The sequence below is a fragment of the Centropristis striata genome, chromosome 5, assembly GCF_030273125.1.
Source record: "Centropristis striata isolate RG_2023a ecotype Rhode Island chromosome 5, C.striata_1.0, whole genome shotgun sequence".
In the NCBI taxonomy this organism is placed as follows: domain Eukaryota; kingdom Metazoa; phylum Chordata; class Actinopteri; order Perciformes; family Serranidae; genus Centropristis; species Centropristis striata.
Window position 1 is genome coordinate 15,852,265 of NC_081521.1, and position 20,401 is coordinate 15,872,665.

The following is a 20,401-nucleotide window of genomic DNA, read 5'->3' on the forward strand; positions in this document are numbered from 1 at the left end:
ATAATAATAATAATAAGAAGAAGATATTTAAAATAATTAATAACAACTATCTAAAAACAGTAAATACACCAATAATACGCTTGTTAATCAATATATGTTTAATTGATGTTTTTGGTTTGAGAGTTATAGGTTTGTTTGTTTGATTAGAAGGTAATTTATGAACTACTAAAAATAAAATAATAGGTACTGACCTATGAAGCCTTTGGAAAGAAACACCTAAAATAGATATATTTAACAAAATATAATAATATGTATTGAACTATGAAGCCTTTTGAAAAAACACCTAAAATAAATATATTTAATAAAATAAAATACTATGTATTGAACTATGATGGGAAGCCTTGTGTAAAAACACCAAAGTTAATATATTTAACAATAATAACTATTGACGGTCCTCGGTCGGAAGTCGTCATAGTCGTTCGGAACCGTTTCCTTCTTCCGCAAACACCGCTCTGTCTCGGTAGCTTCCCTGTTCCTGGCGGATCAATGCGGCGGTGGACCTTCCGTCTCCTGGCGCCGTTTAACGTTTCTAACAGTTCCGACATTTATGAGTGATTGATCCAGAGTCATGACGGCCAACAGCCGCTGCTCCGCCGCGGAGCCCCCGGGCCTGGAAACCCAGCGGCGGGAGGTGGAGTCTCTGCTGCGGGAGAGCGAGCTCCGCGCCGGGGACAGCTGGTGAGCCCCGCACACACACACGGTGACAGCTAGCCGTTAGCCGTTATCACACGGCTAGCGTCACCTAACGGTCAATAGCAGCTCTAACGGCGGAGTCGAGCCGCACCGGGGTCGGTGTGAGGCCGCAGGGGGGCGTGTACCGGCTCGGTGTCCGGGGTTTTACCGCCGCTGCTACGGGCGCTCGCGCTAATAACCGTTAACCGTTAAACAGACCGTTAGCCGCCGCTGCTAACGTTAGCCTGTCACCCAGCTGGAATGAGGCGTTCAGGGCCGCCTCGCAAGATTCCACTTTTGTTTTCACCAGAGCTGGGTCAGTTCCTCCCACACAATCTCAGGTGTTTACTGTAATAAAAGTACTAATACCAGACTGTCAAATTACCAGTGCTGGAATGTAACTAAGTACATTTACTCAAGTACAATTTTGAGGTACTTGTGCTTTATTTGAGTATTTGCATTTTATGGAACTTTATACTTCTACTCCACTATTCGAGGTAAATGTTGTACTTTTTACTCCACTACATTGAGCTGACAGCTTTAGCTATTTCTCAGGTTGAGATTTAACTAAACGTAAACCTCATTACAGTACATCAGGTAGTTAAAATGGTCCTTATCTTTATAAAATTAAAACACCACTTACATAAATATATTGATACAAATTAAAAAACAGTCCGAGTGGGTCCATTCTGCATAATGAGAACTTTTACTTTTGATACTTTCAGTACATTTTAATGCTGATACTTTTGCACTTTTACTTCAGTAAGTTGTGAATGCAGGACTTTTACTGTAGTGGAGTCATTTCACAGTGTGATAGTACTTTTACTGAAGTAAGAGATCTTACTTGTACTTTACTTGAGTATTTCCATTTTATGCAACTTTATACTTTTACTCCACTGCAGTTTGAGGTACCATACATACATTTAAAAAATACAAAAGTAAGTTTATAAACAACAGCAATATCAACTTCCTTACTGGTGATGTTTCTCTAGGACATTGTGATAATGTAAGACATTCACTGTATTAAGATAAAGATTCCCTTATTAGTCATACAATGGGGACTAAAGCATTAAACCCATCATTTTTGAACACACCAGTGAACACACCATGCTAGGAGCATGGGCACATTACTGCGCCCGGGGAGCTGACTTTCTTAAGGGCCCTTCAGTCCTTGACCTGTCAGTCCTGGATTCGAACCCTTCGGTTACAAACCCAATTCCTAACCTCTAGGCCATGGGCTGTATTACATAACATATGTCGAGAGACAGTGGGGCACTGTTCATTCCTATGAAAGCTGCTCAGTGTCTTCTGCACCTTTGGGCCCACATAGTAAGTGTACTGAGGTCTTATGCCGGCAAAATTGTACAATGCTATTTATCAGACGCTTTTATCCAAAGTGACATACATTTGAGAGTTAATACAACACAAGCAACTCAAATTGTTGCTTCCATCACCGGGGCGCTACAGAGGAGAAGAGTCTGGTTTGAGACGTATAAACCAACACAAAACCTGCTAACTTCCAGTTTTGTGCTCTACTAACTAAAATTATTTAATAATGCAGCTCTTCCAGACCTTTCGGTGTTCTCGGACCAAGTGAATCAAATTTTGAATAAATTAAGTGTCTTTAGGCGATAGAGGAAAGAACATATAAAAACGTGGCATTAAAGTTTTGATCTGACAACGTTCCTCTGAGCTAAAACAGAAACGTTTCCTCTGCGGATTGAAGTGATGCTGTCAGGTAGGAAAACAGGTGGAAACATGATCAGCCAGATCCTGCAGCACCATGACTGGGCAGCTCTCTTAATGCCGCTGATAACAAGGTGGTTTTATTTCCAGTTTAATATCAGTACAGGTACTTCACAGTATGGAAATACCCAGAGAGGCTTTGTTTTACAGCCTGTGTCAGTTTGTTCTTTGATTTGCTGTTTTTGATTTTTCACAAATATTCTGAAGCACATGTTCAGTCACAGGAACCAGACACAGATGGAGAACAAGATGGGTCGATAGAAAGATTGTTAGATGCTCAGAAAGCTGTTTATTTTTTATAAGGTGGTAGGAAGCAAAGTGGTTCTCTGTCACACTGTGATGAAAGAATAATGAGAACAGAAAAAAAAGGTCTTTAATGGATCGAGACTTCTGACTCAGACTCTCAGGGAGTCGAAAACAAACTGAAAATCAAACCTGTGTGATGCTGTTTGGTGACATCTGATCACAGGTTGGAGGGCAAAGTCCTACAAAGTACATTTGTTTGTCTGTGCCTCTCAGTTTCATGTTGGGGTCGTCACATTCGGAGCATTCTGCTGCAATCAAAACTAAATCTATTATTTCTGTGACCTGAGATGAAGAGCTGGACTCATGTAGTAGTGAAGTGTGTTACATAAAGCAGTTTGAACAGTTTGAACAGTTTGTGTAGAGCAGTGGAGGCGTTGGGTTTGTTGTGGTTAAATGTTTTGCACTCCTGATATTGTGTAAATGATGGTTGACTGATTGAATATTTGCTTTAAGAGTGGGCGATATGCAAAAAAGCTGAAACGGTTTGTCTTTTAATCTAATTAATTAATGAATTAATCTGGAACTATGCTGGTTATCATCATGTTTGTTAAGAACAACATTCCTTGTTCCAGCGTCCAATAGTTTAAAATTAGTGGTGATGGTAAACAGTGTTATTTAATTTGCGACATTCTCAATTAAAACAAGCAGCTTGTTGATGTCACTTTAGCACTTGAAATATTTTGCGTTAATAGACTTCATTATGCAGAAATAATGGAAAACAGAAACTAACCACTGATTATTCATTGTCATTAACATTAACAAAAAAGACTTCACTTTTCATAAATTTGCAGTTTATCATGTCATGGTGATAATCTCAACACACTGACTCAGATTTATGAGCTGCTGTGGTGGAAAGTTTCCTTATTTTCTGTGTTGTGGTTTGAGCTGAATTTAGTTTCAGTTCCACATTTGGGTCGTCGGTGCTGTAAGACTCTTCAAACCAGAAACAATATCTATTATCATGCTATGTTATGAATATATCGTTGTATATTAATAATAATTAAAATAACCAAAATAATGAATTATTTCCCATACGTGTTGCAGGCTGAGGTAAATCAGAAACCCGAGGGGTCCAAGGATAGAACCTTGAGGTACTCCAAAAAGTAGCTGTATCTATTATTAGCTTTAATAGATACATACTTATCTCTGTCCTTGAAATTGTTACATAACTATTCCAACAGGAAAAAAGCAACCAGGTGAAAATCATTAATAAATGTGAACATTGAAATATAAAGGAAACTTTGAGTTTTGTCACCTGATCAAAAATGGAAATATGAGCCGGTTTCCTGACACTGCTGATGTAAACAAACATTAAACTGCACAAGTGTTTATCTCTTTGTGTTAAATGACCTGTGAATAATGTGTCTGTGTGTCTGTGTGTCTGTGTGTCTGTGTGTGTTTTGTTGCAGGTATGTGGTGGAGCGTCGCTGGTATGAGCAGTGGAAGGAGTTTGTGGAGACCGGAGATCAGAACTCGTCGTCCTTCCCCGGTCAGATCGACAACACTGAGCTGTTTGAGGGTCAGTGAACGCCTCATTAGAGAAAAAACAAAACTCTGTTTCCTGATTTCTTTTCTTTTTCTTCTCGCAGCGTTCTTTCTGTCTCTGTGCTCTTTTCAAACACTGTCATCATTCTTAAGTCTGCTGTTGTCTGCTCTGACTTCTTGGCAACAAAACCCTGAAAATAGCACTTAAAACAAACCTTTTTGAATTGTCATTATCGTTAAAAAAACTGTCATTCGCTTTAGAGAAAGGTTTTTGTGACAAAAATTGAATCACTACAAAGGAACTACTGATGTAGTATCTCTTCTTCTTTCTTTTCAGCCTGTCAGTTTTAGTGTCCTGTGTTTTTTTCACCCTGACTCAAACAAACTTTAAGCAGGACCAGATTTAAAATACTGAGTGCACAATAATTAGATTTCTGCAGCTTTAAAGAGGAACACAGACGCCAGTAATGGATCCTGTTTGTCCTGTTCTAGACCTGGACTCGTACCACCTTAAGGAGCGCCTGGTGGAGAATGAGGACTTTATGCTGGTGCCGGCTGAGGCCTGGCACAAGCTGCTGGCCTGGTATGGCATGGTGGACGGGCAGCCGCCCCTGGAGCGCAAGGTAACGGCACCACACGTCAGCCAATCAGCTGTTGGAGAAACGGTTAGTCTGTGATGCTCAAAATGAGAGTGGTGGATTTCAGATATGTGTGTGTGTGTGTGTGTGTGTGTGTGTGTCAGGTGGTGGACCTGCCCAGCACTCTGAAGGTGGAGGTTTACCCCGTAGAGATCTTCCTCTGTCTGCACAGCAACATGGAGAACGTCATCACTGCACAGTTCAGCCGTGCCGACAGCATACGTGAGTGGAGCAGACGTGTTTGTGTGTGTGTGTTTGTTTGTGCACATCTGTTGACACTTATGCTGCCCCTCGGATGGTTTGGTTTCCTGACTGCAGAATTCGTTCTTCAGACTTTGTGTTCTGCGTTCATGAACTTTAACTCGATAAAGAAAACCTGTTGTATTGAATTTTATCGCTCAGTGTTTAAAAACGTGTTGCTTATTACATTGCCAGACTTTTTTTTTTTTTTTTACCATATTACAGTTTACAAATAAGTAAGAACTTTGATTTGCAATACGCAGAGTTCATAAAAAGTCTTTGACGTTTAGAAAATGCAAAATTTTTAAAAAGGTTAGGAATCTGCTGCAGGTATTCTCCTTGAAAATCGCTAAATTGTCAAAATGAAATGGTGTTTCATCTACACATCAATCATGTAAACCAAAGATATTTTAATTTTGCAAATTAAACTTAACCTGTCGTTATACTTACATGTTTGAAAAAGGAAAGATCGTTTTCAGATAAATTCTCTATTGATACTTTACTCTCGAAATTAGCCAATGTTAAATAATCGTGATGAAACACACAATAAAGTTCAGCAGATATATATTTGTTGTTAACTACATGTTGCTTCCTCGTGTGTCCTGTGTCTGTTTGGAGCGCTGAAACTCTACATTGTGTATTTTTACTCCGTTATTATTTTTAAAAAATGTGGCTCTACATTTGTGCAGACTCGATCCAGAGGGCGATGTGTGAGGCGTTCAGGGTGCCTCCGGGCTCAGAGTGTCGGCTGTGGATGAAGAGTTCAGACAGCAGCTGCGAGCGTCTCAGGAACGTCCATGTGAGCGTGTTGGACGCCTGTCTGAGCTCAGCGATGGTGAGGACACCAAGTCTCTGTAATCAGTAATATCATTCATTGATCTGCAGTTGAACTCAGTCATGTGCTCCCAGTTTTTTTTTATTTTTATTGTTCCTGTGACTCGTTTTTTACAACCACTGACTTCCTCATAACACCGAGCACTTTTTTGTGTGTGTGTGTGTGTGTGTGTCAGACGGTGATTATGGAGATGAGGAATGCTGACGGGACCTGGCCGAGCTCCAGACCTCAGATCATGTAAGGAACAACTCACTGTATGTCTCTGATTGGTCGATTCTGTTTCCTCTTTCTGTCTCGATTGTTTGTTTTTCTATTTTCCTTCTGACCGCATTCTTTTTCTTTTTCTTTTCATCTTTCTGTTTACTCCTCCCCTTCTTCCCCCATGTCTGGGGATCCCTTGGTTTGCCGCTCTCATTGTCTTCACTTTGCTTTCACTTTTCTTTTCTCCGAAAACCTCTCTCTCTCTCTCTCTCTCTCTCCCCCTTTTCTCTGTCTTTCTTTTTCTCTCTCTTGCTCTCTCTATCTCTCCCTTTCTCTTTCTCTCTCTCTCTCTCTCTCTCTCTTTCTCTGTTTACAGCCAGAATAAACACACGAGCACATGCAGGTTGTCTGAGCGCTCCGTCAGTCACACTTCATACTGCATTTATGATATTATGGCACAAACGCCCCCATAGTGTCTAAACTGGGCAGAATATGCCCCATTTTTACGCATGATTGGAATTATCCAAGTGACCAAGAGTATAAATGATTTAGAGGTTAAATCATCAACAATTCTCTCTGCATTCTCATGAGAAAAGCTTGATGGAAACACCAACATTTGATCAAACCTAATGTGCATAAAAGTTTTTACACTGGCTTGAGGTGTTTTTGTCTTATAAAAATAGTTAATGCTCTAAACCGGAGATGGAAACTTTTCTGACTTCTGACTGACCAGCTGAAAACCCAAAACAAGAAAAAGAAGAAAAAGCTGTTTCCTCTGAAGATTTCTCTCCATTTTCTCTCTTTTTGTTGTTGTTGTTTTCTCTCTTCTTCTTCTCCTGTTTACTGACTGATTAGCCTACAGCAACACGTCACACTGCCACCTGCTGGCCAAAGTATGTTACTGCAGCTCCCATTCACATTTTTTCAATGGCACATTTCAAAATTTTGCTTCATAGCTGTTTCGACTTTGATGGAAACACGTCTAGTGTCTTAGTGTCTGAAATAAAAGAAGTGCAGTGCACATTTATGCACAAGGCACAACACTCATTTAAATACATGCAAACAGCCCAGGAGCACCCTGACACCTTTGGCTCGGCAGCACGGCTTGAGGAGTGTTTCACTCTTTGCAGGTGCTTTGAGAATCAAATGGTTTTTGTCTGATTTCAGCTTGTTGTTTCGCCATGCAGTCCTTTCATCCCTAAGAAGTAAACCTTTTTTCTCATCTCCTCTTCCTGCTCCTGTTTCCATGTGAACATGTTTATAAAGCTGCTCTGTCCTTCTGTCAGTCACATTCAGTCTGATCTGAATCTGGATCTGGTTTTCAGGAGAAACTCTGTGGAGGAGCAGGACTCGTACCGAGGACAGCCAGGGGTCTGTGGACTCACCAACCTGGGAAACACTTGCTTCATGAACTCTGCTCTCCAGGTCTGACACACACACACACACACACACCCACCCACACACACACACACACACACACACGCAAATCCTGAAGAGCAGTGTGGCTGAATATTTTCCTGCCTCTGTGCCAGCTGCAGCCGTGGCCAGAGGAATTATGTTTTCCTATTAAACTGATGAGGTTTTCATCATTGTGATCTTATGCAATCACAATAAAAAAGTATATTTTTATTATTTTTGGTGAAATGTTCAGATAAGGAAAGTGTTTCTGCCTGTCTGGTGTTCTGTAGTTAGTTCTGCTTCTTTCTGAGCAAAACTAACAGCTGAGAGCTGCTGAAGGATCTGCTGAGTCATGGTGGAGCATCCTCCTCTAGATCTGATTACTGTCACACCGTAAATACATTTAACTGCATCGCGTGTGTGTGTGTGTGTGTGTGTGTGTGTGTGTGTGTGTGTGTGTGTGTGTGTGTGTGTTATGTGAGAGAGATCTGGTTGGTGTCTGTGTGGCTCCTCACATTTCTACTGAAGAACTCAGCTCCTTTAAACTTTATTAATATTTATTCATGACAGTAATTAATCAGGTAGAAGTGTTTTATGGGGTTGTCTGCTCCGCCTGCTTCACTTTTAAACAACTTCATATATTAACAATATCTTCACTTCAACACCACAGTTAGGTTTCTCTCTCTGTGCCCCTCTGGGCTCTTTATGTAAACCCTTGTTCTGTTGGACAGAATATGTGAGGGAAAGAGCTGACTATTTTTGAGTTTTGCTCACGTGAATTTATAATTTTTTCTCGTAAATTTGGGAGTTTTTTTCTTGTAAATTTGTAGTCGTAAATTTGTCAATTTTGTCACATACATTTGTCAGTTTTTTTCTTGGGAATTTTTTTTAAAGTAAATTTGTGAAAAAAAATTATTGTAAATTTGTGAGTTTTTTTCTCGTGTGAGAGTTTAAAAAAAGTTCAAAGAAGTTGCTCTGCTGTTAGGCTGCTACCAACAACTATTTCCTGTAGATTAATCTATCAAATACTCTATTGATTTGTCAAAAACTTATAATGAATTCCATTCCATTTAAGTTCATTTTATTTTGACAAACTGTTGTCATCATATAATGAAGCACCAAAACAATCCAAAACTGTTTATGACTGGGTTAAGGAAATATTTGGAGTTCATACAGAAAATGTGCTTTTATGATTAATGCACCTTATAAAATTTTAATGCCTGCCTATTTGTATTAGTTATTCTTTAAGATTGCCCTTTTCCTCCCTTTAATAAAAAAAACCAACATTATTTATGAGCTGATGCTCTGATGTCATCATCATTATTTCTCTATGAAGCCTAAATGTTTCTGTGTTTGTTTCTGTGCAGTGTCTGAGCAACACTCCTCCTTTAACGGAGTACTTCCTGCAGAGCTCGTACCTGGAGGAGCTCAACTTCACCAACCCTCTGGGCATGAAGGGCGAGATCGCCGAGGCCTACGCTGACGTCATCAAACAGATGTGGTCCGGGAGGCATTACTCCGTGGTGCCGCGCGTCTTCAAGGTGAGGAATATTACAGATATCTGATCAGGTCAGGCCTGTCAGGATTATTATAGTATGAACATAGACTGTATATAAATTATGGACGTAGTCACCGTGACGCCACCCATTAGTTTGTGGACTGCTCGTTGGAAGCATCGAGTTCAGTGTTACACTCGTCGCCATCTAGTGTGGCCATCTTGTTTCCGATACGGGGAGCAGACCATATTTGAACTGTGGAGGAGCGAGAGGGATCTGACGGCACTGACTACAGCCTCTCTACACCTCAACCTGACTGATTCATGTTAGCATTAACTGGAGCATTAACTGGGATGTTGGTTTTGTCAAAAAACAAAACTTATGTTACTTATCTAAGAAAAATGAACAGCGACTCCTTGGAGTGTCTGTTAGTCCAACCAAACGCTGAACAAGACATTTTTACTGAACAAAACGTTGAAATAAACTGTCATTTAGTGAAAATACAGTGAAAGGGTCAAAGTTATGTGACCAAACCAGTAAACGTCCTTTTTTATATCTATATAACGTTATATATAACTTTATTGACACATTGCCGTGGATACTCCTGATGACGGCTCGCCTTGTAAGTGACCTGTCAATTAAATGTAGCCACGCCCCCTCAGCCATTATTTACACTATTAACATCAAATTGTCTTGAAGAAGGATTTTTTACTAGCAAGTGAGACCATAGTGTTGTCCTAAAAAATCTCTGAAGTAATAAATCAAGTGAGAAGTTTTATCCTTTTGCATTGAAGTTAATGGATAGAAATGTTTTTGCAGCCAAACTTAGCGCCCCCTGCTGGAATTTTCGGTAGAATGCAGCTTAAGGCACTTCCTGGTTTGCCTCCCTGCTCAGACCCGGAGGTTGCCGCCTGAGTATGAACTGATGTATGAGATGTGGACATGAGCAGATGACTGTCTGACCTCCATGTTTCCTTATTAATGTCAGAAACTCTTTATCCAACATGATGTTTGACAGACTGAGAAGATATTCCTTTATTAGTCTCACAACAGGAACATTCTCAGCGTTTCAGTAGCAAAAATAGAAAAAGCATTAAAAAAATAACGTGTGTGTGCACGTGTGCACGTGTCTCTTTGTGAGTGTGTGTGCACGTGTCTTTGTGATTGTGTGTATCTTTGTGTGCACGTGTAACTGTGTGTGTGTGTAACTCTGTCTGTGTGTGTGTGCAGACGAAGGTGGGTCACTTTGCGTCTCAGTTTCTTGGCTACCAGCAGCATGACAGTCAGGAGCTTCTGTCCTTCCTGCTGGACGGTCTGCACGAGGACCTGAACAGGGTGAAGAACAAAGAGTACATCGAGCTGCGGGACGCCGAGGGACGACCTGACCAGGTGAGCTGCTCAGACATTCACTCATCATTATGTTATTTTATTATCATTAAACTATTTTTCTTATTACCGGTATTATTGCTATTATTATTGTTGTTGCTATTGCTATTATTAATGTTATATTAATATTATATTATTTTTGTTGTTATTATAATTATATCACTATTATCTTAATCTATGACTGAAATAACTGGGGGGGGGGGGGTGAATATCTCAGCAAGTAAAATATAAGTCTTCCCAAATAATGCATTCACCCCTAACTTTGTCTCTGAATATCAAGGAGTTAAATGCTTTTACCAGCTCATATTTTAGACTGTTCTGAGTGGACAGTTCATACATTTAATACTTACCTGAGAAAGGAAAGATTCAGATCTCTGCAGTCCCAGGTCTGTATATCGTTCCTCATCATAACTTTATTTCAGCACATATATTGAGCCATTTTAGATTGGCGAGTGTGAGTTACATTCATTTAATAACAAAGTAAGAGGATTCAGGGATGATGCATATAAAATAAATAAAACTGTGATAGGAATCAAATGGTATTATCAGCACATATTTGACCGACTTTGACAAAAAAACAAAACAACGCAGTCTAACGAAACATTGAGTCTAAACTTTCATACAGCAGGTTATATATCACCATTAATGAAGCACACAAAGAGTGTTATATGGATTTTAATTTGGACTTTACCATAGAAATCATCACAATGTAGTTTTCGCTGTGTGTGCTCCTGTGAGGGCCCGCAGACAGGCACAACTCGGCATAACACCGGCATCTATTCATTCACAGATCTTTTGACAGAAGCTCGTCTGCTGATAACATATAAATGGAAATAAATAGAAATTGTATTTGGGTAGTAAAACCAGCATTTTTAAAATATCCAAGCACCTTGTATCATAGCTACATGTGTGATGTTTTTAACAAATCAATACGTTTGGAAATAGGCCCAAAATTCTGCAAATAATTCTACTTTGAGATTGAAGAGTACCTCTTTCCTTCGTAAGTTGATGCACTGCTGCCTCTGCTAGCCCTGTACCAAGACTTAGGTACGCCCCTCCATAGTCGATGCGGCGTCTATGTATATATGTCTTTGTGCTCAGACACCTGACGCACCGCAGGTTCAGTCCGCTCCACTGACGTCCTGTTAAAAAGTCCAACAGTAACTGTGTGTTTCTGCTTCCCGTCCTGCAGGAGGTGGCGGAGGAGGCGTGGAGGAACCACCGGCGGCGGAACGACTCTGTGATTGTGGACACGTTCCACGGCCTCTTTAAGTCCACGCTGGTCTGTCCTGAGTGCCACAAGGTCTCTGTGACCTTCGACCCCTTCTGCTACCTGAGCGTCCCACTTCCTGTCAGCAAGGAGCGCGTCATGGAGGTCTTCTTCGTGTCTCTGGACCCGTACGCCAAACCTGCTCAGGTGACCCTCTCCACCTCACGCTCACATTTTACTGCTCAACGTGGATTTATTCTCCGCTTCAAATGAAAGAATATTATTAATATCAGGTGTTTCTGTGTGTCTGCAGCATCGTGTTGTCGTTCCTAAAGCAGGAAAAGTTTCTGACCTTTGCTCCGCTCTGTCAGAGATGACCAACGTACCGCCCACACAGGTGAGAGAGAGAGAGAGAGAGAGAGAGAGAGAGAGAGAGAGAGAGAGAGAGAGAGAGAGAGAGAGAGAGAGAGAGAGAGAGAGAGAGAGAGAGAGAGAGAGAGAGAGAGAGAGAGAGAGAGAGAGAGAGAGAGAGAGAGAGGAGAGAGAGAGAGAGAGAGAGAGAGAGAGAGGAGAGAGAGAGAGAGAGAGAGAGAGAGAGAGAGGAGAGAGAGAGAGAGAGAGAGAGAGAGAGAGAGAGAGGAGAGAGAGAGAGAGAGAGAGAGAGAGAGAGAGAGAGAGAGAGAGAGAGAGAGAGAGAGAGAGCTCTTGAAAAATTGGAAAGAATTTGGATGCAGAAAAAGAATTTTGGAATTTTGGAGTTTTAGAATAAAATGAGAATACATAAATATGATATCAGTGTTGAGCTCACACAAAGACCAAAAGTAGCTCATTTTTTCTGTCCGCTTTTTTATTTAATCTTTTATCTTCACAAACAAAGTTTTATATATATATATATTATCAGGTTAACTGTAGTTTTAAACTAGAAAATTACCTTTTATATCCACGTGCCAAATGTTTCATATTTATTGAGTGAATAGAGCGCAAGAGTCCATTTTATTTTCTCTTTTGGTTGTTTGGTTTTATGATGATTTTTCACATTCAAATTCCAATGTCTGAAGATTCTTAAGAATTAAAAGCTCATTTGTCTTTAAAAGGGTGTGTGTACATATTATAACCCTATATTATCATTATATCAGTGGCATTAAATGGTCTTAAAATGACAATAATATAATTTATCAAAGTAACTTCTTGGAGAAAAAAAGGCTCTGATAACAGGCCTAACTATGAGGCTTATGTAGTTTTGTTCTCAATCTGAATGTTTTGATAATTTTGCTCTCATCAGCTATTTGACTCGTTCAGCTTATTCTTGTGTGTGTGTGTGTGTGTGTGTGTGTGTGTGTTTCAGATGGTGGTCGCTGATGTGTTCAACCATCGTTTCTATAAGATCTACAACGCCGATGAGTCTCTGAGCTGCATACTGGACAGAGACGACATCTTTGTGTAAGACAATCTACACTTCTACTAGAACTGTTGAGGCGTCTCGGCAGTTTGGGACAGATGATCATAAATGTAGTTACTGCATGCAGGTACGAGCTGAGCGTGCCGGAGGAGCGGCAGGAGGAGCAGGTGCTGCTGGCGCTTTACCTGAGGGAGCGCTCCCACTACAGAGACTACGGCTCGGGCAGTAGCTCATACGGCACGTCGCTGTTCGGACACCCGCTGCTGCTCAGCGTGCGGCGCAGCAGCTGCAGCCGGGAGGCCCTCTACAACCTGTTCCTGCAGAGGCTGGCGTGAGCAACACACCGAACACACACACCTCATAGTGTAGTACACGTTAAAACACATTATGGTATAACGAGTGTCTCGTTGTGTATAAAATGTATAATATAGTATCCCAAAACAATTAATTTTAAAAAAGCCACAGTTTATTGTGTAGCAAGAAATAAAAACTCAGTACAACCTCAGTTACAAATACAGTATATATACATAAAAACATATTTTCAGTCACATATACAGTACAGGCCAAAAGTTTGGACAACACACCTTCTCATTCAATGCGTTTTCTTTATTTTCATGACTATTTACATTGTAGATTCTCACTGAAGGCATCAAAACTATGAATGAACACATATGGAATTATGTACTTAAGAAAAAAGTGTGAAATAACTGAAAACATGTCTTGTATTTTAGATTCCTCAAAGTAACCACCCTTTTGCTTACTAGAATATAAGACATGTTTTCAGTTATTTCACACTTTTTTGTTAAGTACATAATTCCACATGTGTTCATTCATAGTTTTGATGAATCTACAATGTAAATAGTCTTTTTTTATTGAAATTTCATAGTATAGTATTGCATATAAATAAGTCATTATAATGTAATATGTTGTCACAAAATGGAACAGCAAATTGACGTAACAAATATATAATTGATCATTTGTCTTTCACAATTGATGAAAGTAAGTTGATTAAAATAAGTCAGACTATAGGATTTAGTTATATACTATATAGTTGTTTTTTCCCCAAAAATATGTGAATTTTTAAAATGATAAAAAAATTATAAAATGGCCTTATTATGGCCTGTTAATACGTATTATAGCACGATATTTCCAAAGATGAAAGAAGAACGCCATATTTTAGGATGTCAAAAATTCGAAAAAAGTCATGCTATAATATTTCATTTTTATTTCACAAAAAATGCTCAATTTTTAATGGCTAAAAATAGTAGGAATGGCCTAATTATGGCCGGTTGATACATACAGCACAGTATTTCCAAAAATGACCATGAAAAATATAATAGGATGTCATAAATTGTTAAATGCTTAAAAATCTTTAAATGGGTCAATTATAGTCTGTTAATACATATTAGAGCATGATGTGGCCATAAATGACAGAAAAACACTATATTATGGGATGTCCAAAAATGACCCATCAAAAAAAGTCATACTATAGCATATCTATATTTGTCAAAAATGTCAAATTTTTAAATGCCTAAAAATGCTTAAAATGGTTCAAATATAGTCTGTTGATAAATGCACTAGTATAATATGTCCAAAACTAGTAAAAAAAACAACAGAACAACACTATATTATGGGATTTGCAAAAATGACCCCATCATAAAACTCATACTATAGCATGTTGATTTTTGTCAAAAATGGACAAATTTTAAAATGCTTCAAAATGACCCAATTATGGTATGTTGATACATATTAAAGCAGAGTATGTAAATTTGATTGAATAAGTTAAAACATGTTTAATGTGCATCATTATCACATTTTAATTGGAGTGTTTTGTGTTTTGTGTGTGTGCAGACGCTATGTGCGACCTCCCGATCCGTCCGAGGAGCTGGAGGAAGAGGAAGAGGAGGAGGACGATGACGAAGAGGAGCTGTACAAGACTCAGACCAACGGCATCAGTGGCGGTACAACACACCTGAGACGAGACACAAACACACACACACACACACTGATCACAGACACAAACTGATCACTGATCTGTTGTTCTTGTAGTTCTTCTGTGGTTTATCAGCTAACTGACTGCTGACAGGCCTTGATGTGATCAGCGCTCTGATTGGTTGTGTATTCTCAGACGAGGAGCAGGACGATGGGGAGAAGGCGGGCCCGTCTCAGACAGAACCCTGCTGCGGTGACGGAGCAACAAACAGCCAATCAGAAGACAGCGCTGCCGTCCAGCCGAGCCCTGACGTCAACCACACGCAGCCGTCGGAGTATGGCGACACCGAGACCAACAACGGCACCCAGAACCAGAACCAGAAGGAGCCCATCTGCAGCGCCAACACCGCCGACGCCACCGACGCCACCGAGGACGTTAACTCCTGCGAGGAGCCGAGCAGAACCGGCAACGCCACGTCAGAACCACCAGCAGAGCAAACGCAGCTGCCAAGCGACACCACAGAAGAAGAAAAGGAGGAGGACAAGCAGGAGGAGGCTTGCTCCCCGAGCCCGCCGGCCAATGAGCAGCCGGCCAAGAGGAAGGCGTGTCGGAAGAGGAGGAAGAGTCTGTTCACCATCCAGGCGGTCAACTCCAACGGCACCACGGAGCGAGGGACAGGAGAGGGCGGGAGCGCTGTGTCCTTCAGCTGTGAGTCACACCGCTTCGTCTGAAGGGTTAAACATACACATCTCTCTGGTCCAGACTTCATCTGGCAGAACTTTACTCTTGTGGTGTCTGACAGCTGTTGTGTGATTGGTCAGAAATGTGAATGTGACGTGTGCTGCAGTGGAAGGGATGTATGAAATCATCTGTTGATACATAAAATGTCCAGAAAATAAAGAAAAACACCATATTTTGGTATGTCAATTTTTGTCAAAAATAGTCAAATTTTAAAATGCCTAAAATTGGGTCAATTATAGTCTGTTGATACATATTAGAATGAATAATGCCATAAATTACAGTAAAACACCATATTATGGGATGTCCAATTGACCCCATCGGGAAAAAAAGTCATACTATAGCTTGTTTTTGTATGTTTTTTGAAAGTTATATAGGATGTCACAAAAATATGTATCAACAGAGCATTATATGACCAGAAATTACAGAAAAACACCATATTATAGCATGTCAAAAATTAGAAAGAAAAAAAAAGTCATATTAGAGCATGTCAATTTTTGTCAAATTGTCAAATTCTAAAAATGCCTTAAAATGCTAAAAATGGCCATATTATGGTCTGTTAATATGTATAATAGCCCAATATTTCCAGACATGAAAGAAGAACATTGTATTATTGAATGTCAAAAAATTGAAAAAAGTCATACTATAGTATATCATATTGTGAAAATGGCCTTATTATGGCCTGTTGATACTTGTTACAGCATAATATTTCCAAAAATGACTTTTTTTGCCGCCTCTAGAAATCAAACGAATGTCTCATGCTGAGTATGTATTAGCCTGGACTCTGCAGTGCTGCTCTTTAATGATTAATTAATAATATATATATAATATAATTAATTATTAATTTGAATGTGTGTGCAGCTCAGCCGTATGTGGCCATCGACTGGGATCCTGACATGAAGAAGAGGTTCTACAACGAGAACGAAGCAGAGGTCGGTCATAATGAGTTAATTTAGGGAGCCAGTATATGAATGAAAGTTTAAAACAGAACATATTTAGATTGAAAAGATATTTTGTGACATTTTTTTCAACTGTTTCAACTTTTTTCCAACATACTTGATGTTTCTGATGTGTAGAAGTACGTGAAACACGGCAGCATGGACATCCCTCAGCAGCAGACCACGGTGCAGCTGCAGGAGTGCATCGAACTGTTCACCACCGTGGAGACACTGGAGGAGGAGAACCCCTGGTACACACACATACACACACTCCTGCTAATGTTCAGGTGAGAAGTGTATACGATGCCGTGTGACGATGTGTATGTGTTTTCAGGTACTGTCCAGTGTGTAAGAAGCACCAGCTGGCCACTAAGAAACTGGACCTGTGGTCTCTGCCGGAGGTCCTCATCATCCACCTGAAGAGGTTCTCCTACACCAAGTTCACCAGAGAGAAGCTGGACAGCATCGTGGACTTCCCCCTGAGGTACACACACACACACGCACACACACGCACGCTCAGCAGGTCACAAACTCTGAGAACTCACCTGTGTGTATTGCTGCAGGGACCTGGACTTCTCCGGCTGCCTCCTGAGGAAGAGTGTGTCCAGCGGGGAGCCTCCGAGCCGCTACGACCTCATCGCTGTGTCCAACCACTACGGAGGACTCCGAGACGGACATTGTAGGTCCTTCAGTCTGTCAGCTCAGACACTCAGAGCCGGGTTCAAGGCTTCATGCGTCATGTGTTTCTCTCTGCAGATACCAGTTACGCGTGCAACAAGGACAACGGCCAGTGGTATTACTTCGACGACAGCAAGGTGACGTACGCCAGAGAGGACCAGATCGTGGTGAGACTTTTACTCAATTCACCAATTTTAAAACATCGCCAAAAACACAGAAAGAAACTATAAAAACAGGCATTATCGTCAGAGTTTGAACTTTCCGACGGTTCTTGAACAGGTCATATGTTACAGAAGTTTCCTTTAGAAAAAGTGACAAACTTTTCATAAAATGTTGATATTTCTATCAGAATCTCTTTAGCGTTTACACAGAGCAGAGGGGAGAGGACAGGCTGTTTACACAGAGCAGAGGGGAGAGGACAGGCTGTTTACACAGAGCAGAGGGGAGAGGACAGGCTGTTTACACAGAGCAGAGAGGAGAGGCTGTTTACACAGAGCAGAGGACAGGACAGGAGAGGCTGTTTACACAGAGCAGAGAGGAGAGGACAGGAGAAGCTGGAAACATGACAATTAGGGGTGCACAATTTTGCGGGATCGGCGATCGGGGACTTTTCAGACCCCCTTAGCAACTATTTTTCAGGAAAGCGACTGGAGACAAATCCAGCGACTCCTTCTTACTCTTCTTAAGGAGCCGCTAACGAGCCTGCCTCTGTAGCAGTACAGTGTGTATGTGCTGCAGCTACAGCAGGTGTTCACTTAGCGATCTGTTTGTTTACAACAAGGACCGGACACTTTGTGCACAGTTAGCATCCCGGGTAATTCACAATCACTATGTTTATGATCAGTGGAGACTCTGTGCATAATTAGCCATGATGCTTTCAGCTGCTGACGTTGTGCACAGTTAACGACGCCGAAAACCAAACGTCACCTCAAGAGTCTCTAAATCCCTCTCGGGGCTAACTTGTCCCGCCCATAGACTGCCGTGGACAACACCCTCTCCTCTGTTTGTTTCTTCTTCTACAGCTTGGCATCTAGCGCGTCACACTGTATCATCAAATGTTACCCTACCCCCGTGCGGAAGGCACCAGTAATAAAACTTTTTTTTCCCCTTCCAGATATGAACTATTCGATTTTTTATGATTTAATGACTAATATATAACGAGTATTCGAAAATCGATGCCCTCCCAAGTTGTCTGTATGTTGTACTATAACAAAACCAAAAAACACTTTATTTATGGTTGCAGTTCTTTTGTTAGTTTGTCCTGTATATTGTTGCTATTTATTTTAAGTTCAATTTTTATTAATAACCTCAGATATTGTGATTATTTGTAAAAAAAAATCGGAATCGGCAGGTCAGGCTTTTTAAAAATCGGTGATAGGCCAGAAAATTGCAATCGGTGCACCCCTAAATGACACTACTTCAATATTGACACTTGTTTCTATATAAATTCCAGTAATGAGATTGTTACAGGATAAAATGTGGCCTCTTAAATGCAGTTCAGATGTTACATTGGCTGTTTTTGGGACATTAACTCACTCCTAATGACTGATTTGAATATTTTCACTGAATTCAAACTGTTCCCGTTAATAATAATAATTATTATTATAATAATAATATCTGAGATACTTGAGACTGACCCTTCGTGTCCCTGCAGACCAACGCTGCCTACGTCTTGTTCTATCATCGACAAGACAAGATCAGAAAACCCACTTTGCCCCCCCCCAACACAAGCCCGGCCTCCTCCACGCAGCCTGCCAATGACATCACTTCCTGTAAGGACGAGGATGCAGAGCTGGGCGCCGCTGCTGCCTCCGCCTCCTACGTCACCATGGAAACAGACTAAATGAGCCCTTGAGACTGAGTTTGAATCTTTTACAGTAATTAGTTTGTTTTTCTCTTTGTGTCCTTTTAGTTTGTTTGTTTTTCAGAAACAACACTTGAACTTTCTCTGATTACTTCTTTTCCCCGTTACTGAAAATAACGGACACAAGACTCTCAGGGAGTTTGAACGTTTAACACTGATGCGGAACGAGGAACTAATAAGCAGAATAATTCGAGTTTAAGGTTTAAATATCAACAATTATAACTTGATTGATTGTTCAACTCAAAGTGAAGAACCACATAAAAATCATCTTTCCAATTAATACATTTACACCCTTATACTGTGTTTACATGGTGAGTTATTAAGGAGATGGAAATTTGACATTTATTCCATTTAGTCATATTCCACCTCAGTTTATTTGCAGCCTTTTTTAAATTATTCATCATTTAATGACAAAATAAGAATATTGCTCTTTGTGTTACAACGCATCATTTAAATCAATAAAATATATTTTTAATCAGTTGTTTTAATTGTTACATTTTTAAATTGATCTCCTTCAGGCCAACAATTGGATTCATTACATTTTAAAGCTAAAAGGATTTTATTATATATTTAAATTGACTGAATTTGGCACAAACACCAATTAAAATCCAGCTTTTGAAACATTGGAAGCAGATTTTTAAAGCTATTAAATAGTAATTAACTTTCCAGTTCACCAGTTTTCAGTCAAATTTGTTTATTTTCTAACTAAAAGCAGATTGGCTGATGAGAACTCGTTTAAGGCCTAATGAGGTGCGTGCAGGGGATAATGGGTAACCAGAGGAGTGTTTATCAGACAAACAGATCATTAATGTTGAACTAAGCTGCCAGGGACGAGAAATCAATCTCTTTGTATATTTTGGTCATTTTTTCTTCTGGTATTTATTTTTTTTAAACTGAATAATTTCAGCTGTCACAAGACGGCACATTTTGTTTTTTGATTGATTTGATCGACTGGTGCAGGACATTGAGATGCTTATTTTTCATATTTAAGGTAAATTTGTATGGAGTGAACAGTGATTGACAGACAGACGCAGCGAGCTCTCTCTGTACAGTATTTTTGTATTGTAAGAAATGTATTATTATTCCTGGGGGAGCAGGAGGGACGCTGGGCTCATTTCTTTCTTTGGTCTTCCTGTCAAATATCAGATGAAAATATTTTATTGTACTTCCAATCTTTTGATATGAATAAAAGGATGATTGTTATCACGAGGAGACTTTTTTTTTTACACTTTGTAGAG

General features: G+C 40.1%; 1 protein-coding gene across 2 annotated transcripts; it reads left to right on the forward strand.

Annotated features, from left to right (window-relative positions):
• Window positions 1-422: 422 nt before the first annotated feature.
• On the forward strand, window positions 423-20,098 carry usp11 (ubiquitin specific peptidase 11). Of its 2 annotated transcripts, XM_059332763.1 has the most exons (22): window positions 423-678; window positions 4,134-4,243; window positions 4,702-4,832; window positions 4,952-5,069; window positions 5,777-5,922; window positions 6,098-6,159; window positions 7,449-7,548; window positions 8,889-9,062; window positions 10,248-10,406; window positions 11,596-11,611; window positions 11,669-11,820; window positions 11,927-12,010; window positions 12,959-13,053; window positions 13,140-13,343; window positions 14,864-14,973; window positions 15,141-15,653; window positions 16,545-16,615; window positions 16,760-16,872; window positions 16,956-17,105; window positions 17,185-17,300; window positions 17,378-17,466; window positions 18,954-20,098. In XM_059332763.1, exons 1-22 carry the CDS (start codon window positions 569-571, stop codon window positions 19,140-19,142), a joined length of 3,012 nt encoding a protein of 1,003 aa, XP_059188746.1. In that variant the 5' UTR covers window positions 423-568; the 3' UTR covers window positions 19,143-20,098. The 2 variants fall into 2 exon arrangements, with proteins under 2 accessions (XP_059188746.1, XP_059188745.1); XM_059332762.1 differs by having other exon boundaries at window positions 11,596-11,820.
• The last annotated feature ends 303 nt before the right edge of the window (window positions 20,099-20,401 follow it).

Excerpts from the sequence above, each read along its gene's own strand:
- usp11 (XM_059332762.1), top strand. The coding sequence starts at position 569 with ATGACGGCCAACAGCCGCTGCTCCGCCGCGGAGCCCCCGGGCCTGGAA. Across the intron at positions 10,407-11,595 it reads CCGAGGGACGACCTGACCAG|GAGGTGGCGGAGGAGGCGTG; the intron begins GTGAGCTGCTCA and ends CCCGTCCTGCAG. Across the intron at positions 13,054-13,139 it reads GACAGAGACGACATCTTTGT|GTACGAGCTGAGCGTGCCGG; the intron begins GTAAGACAATCT and ends TACTGCATGCAG.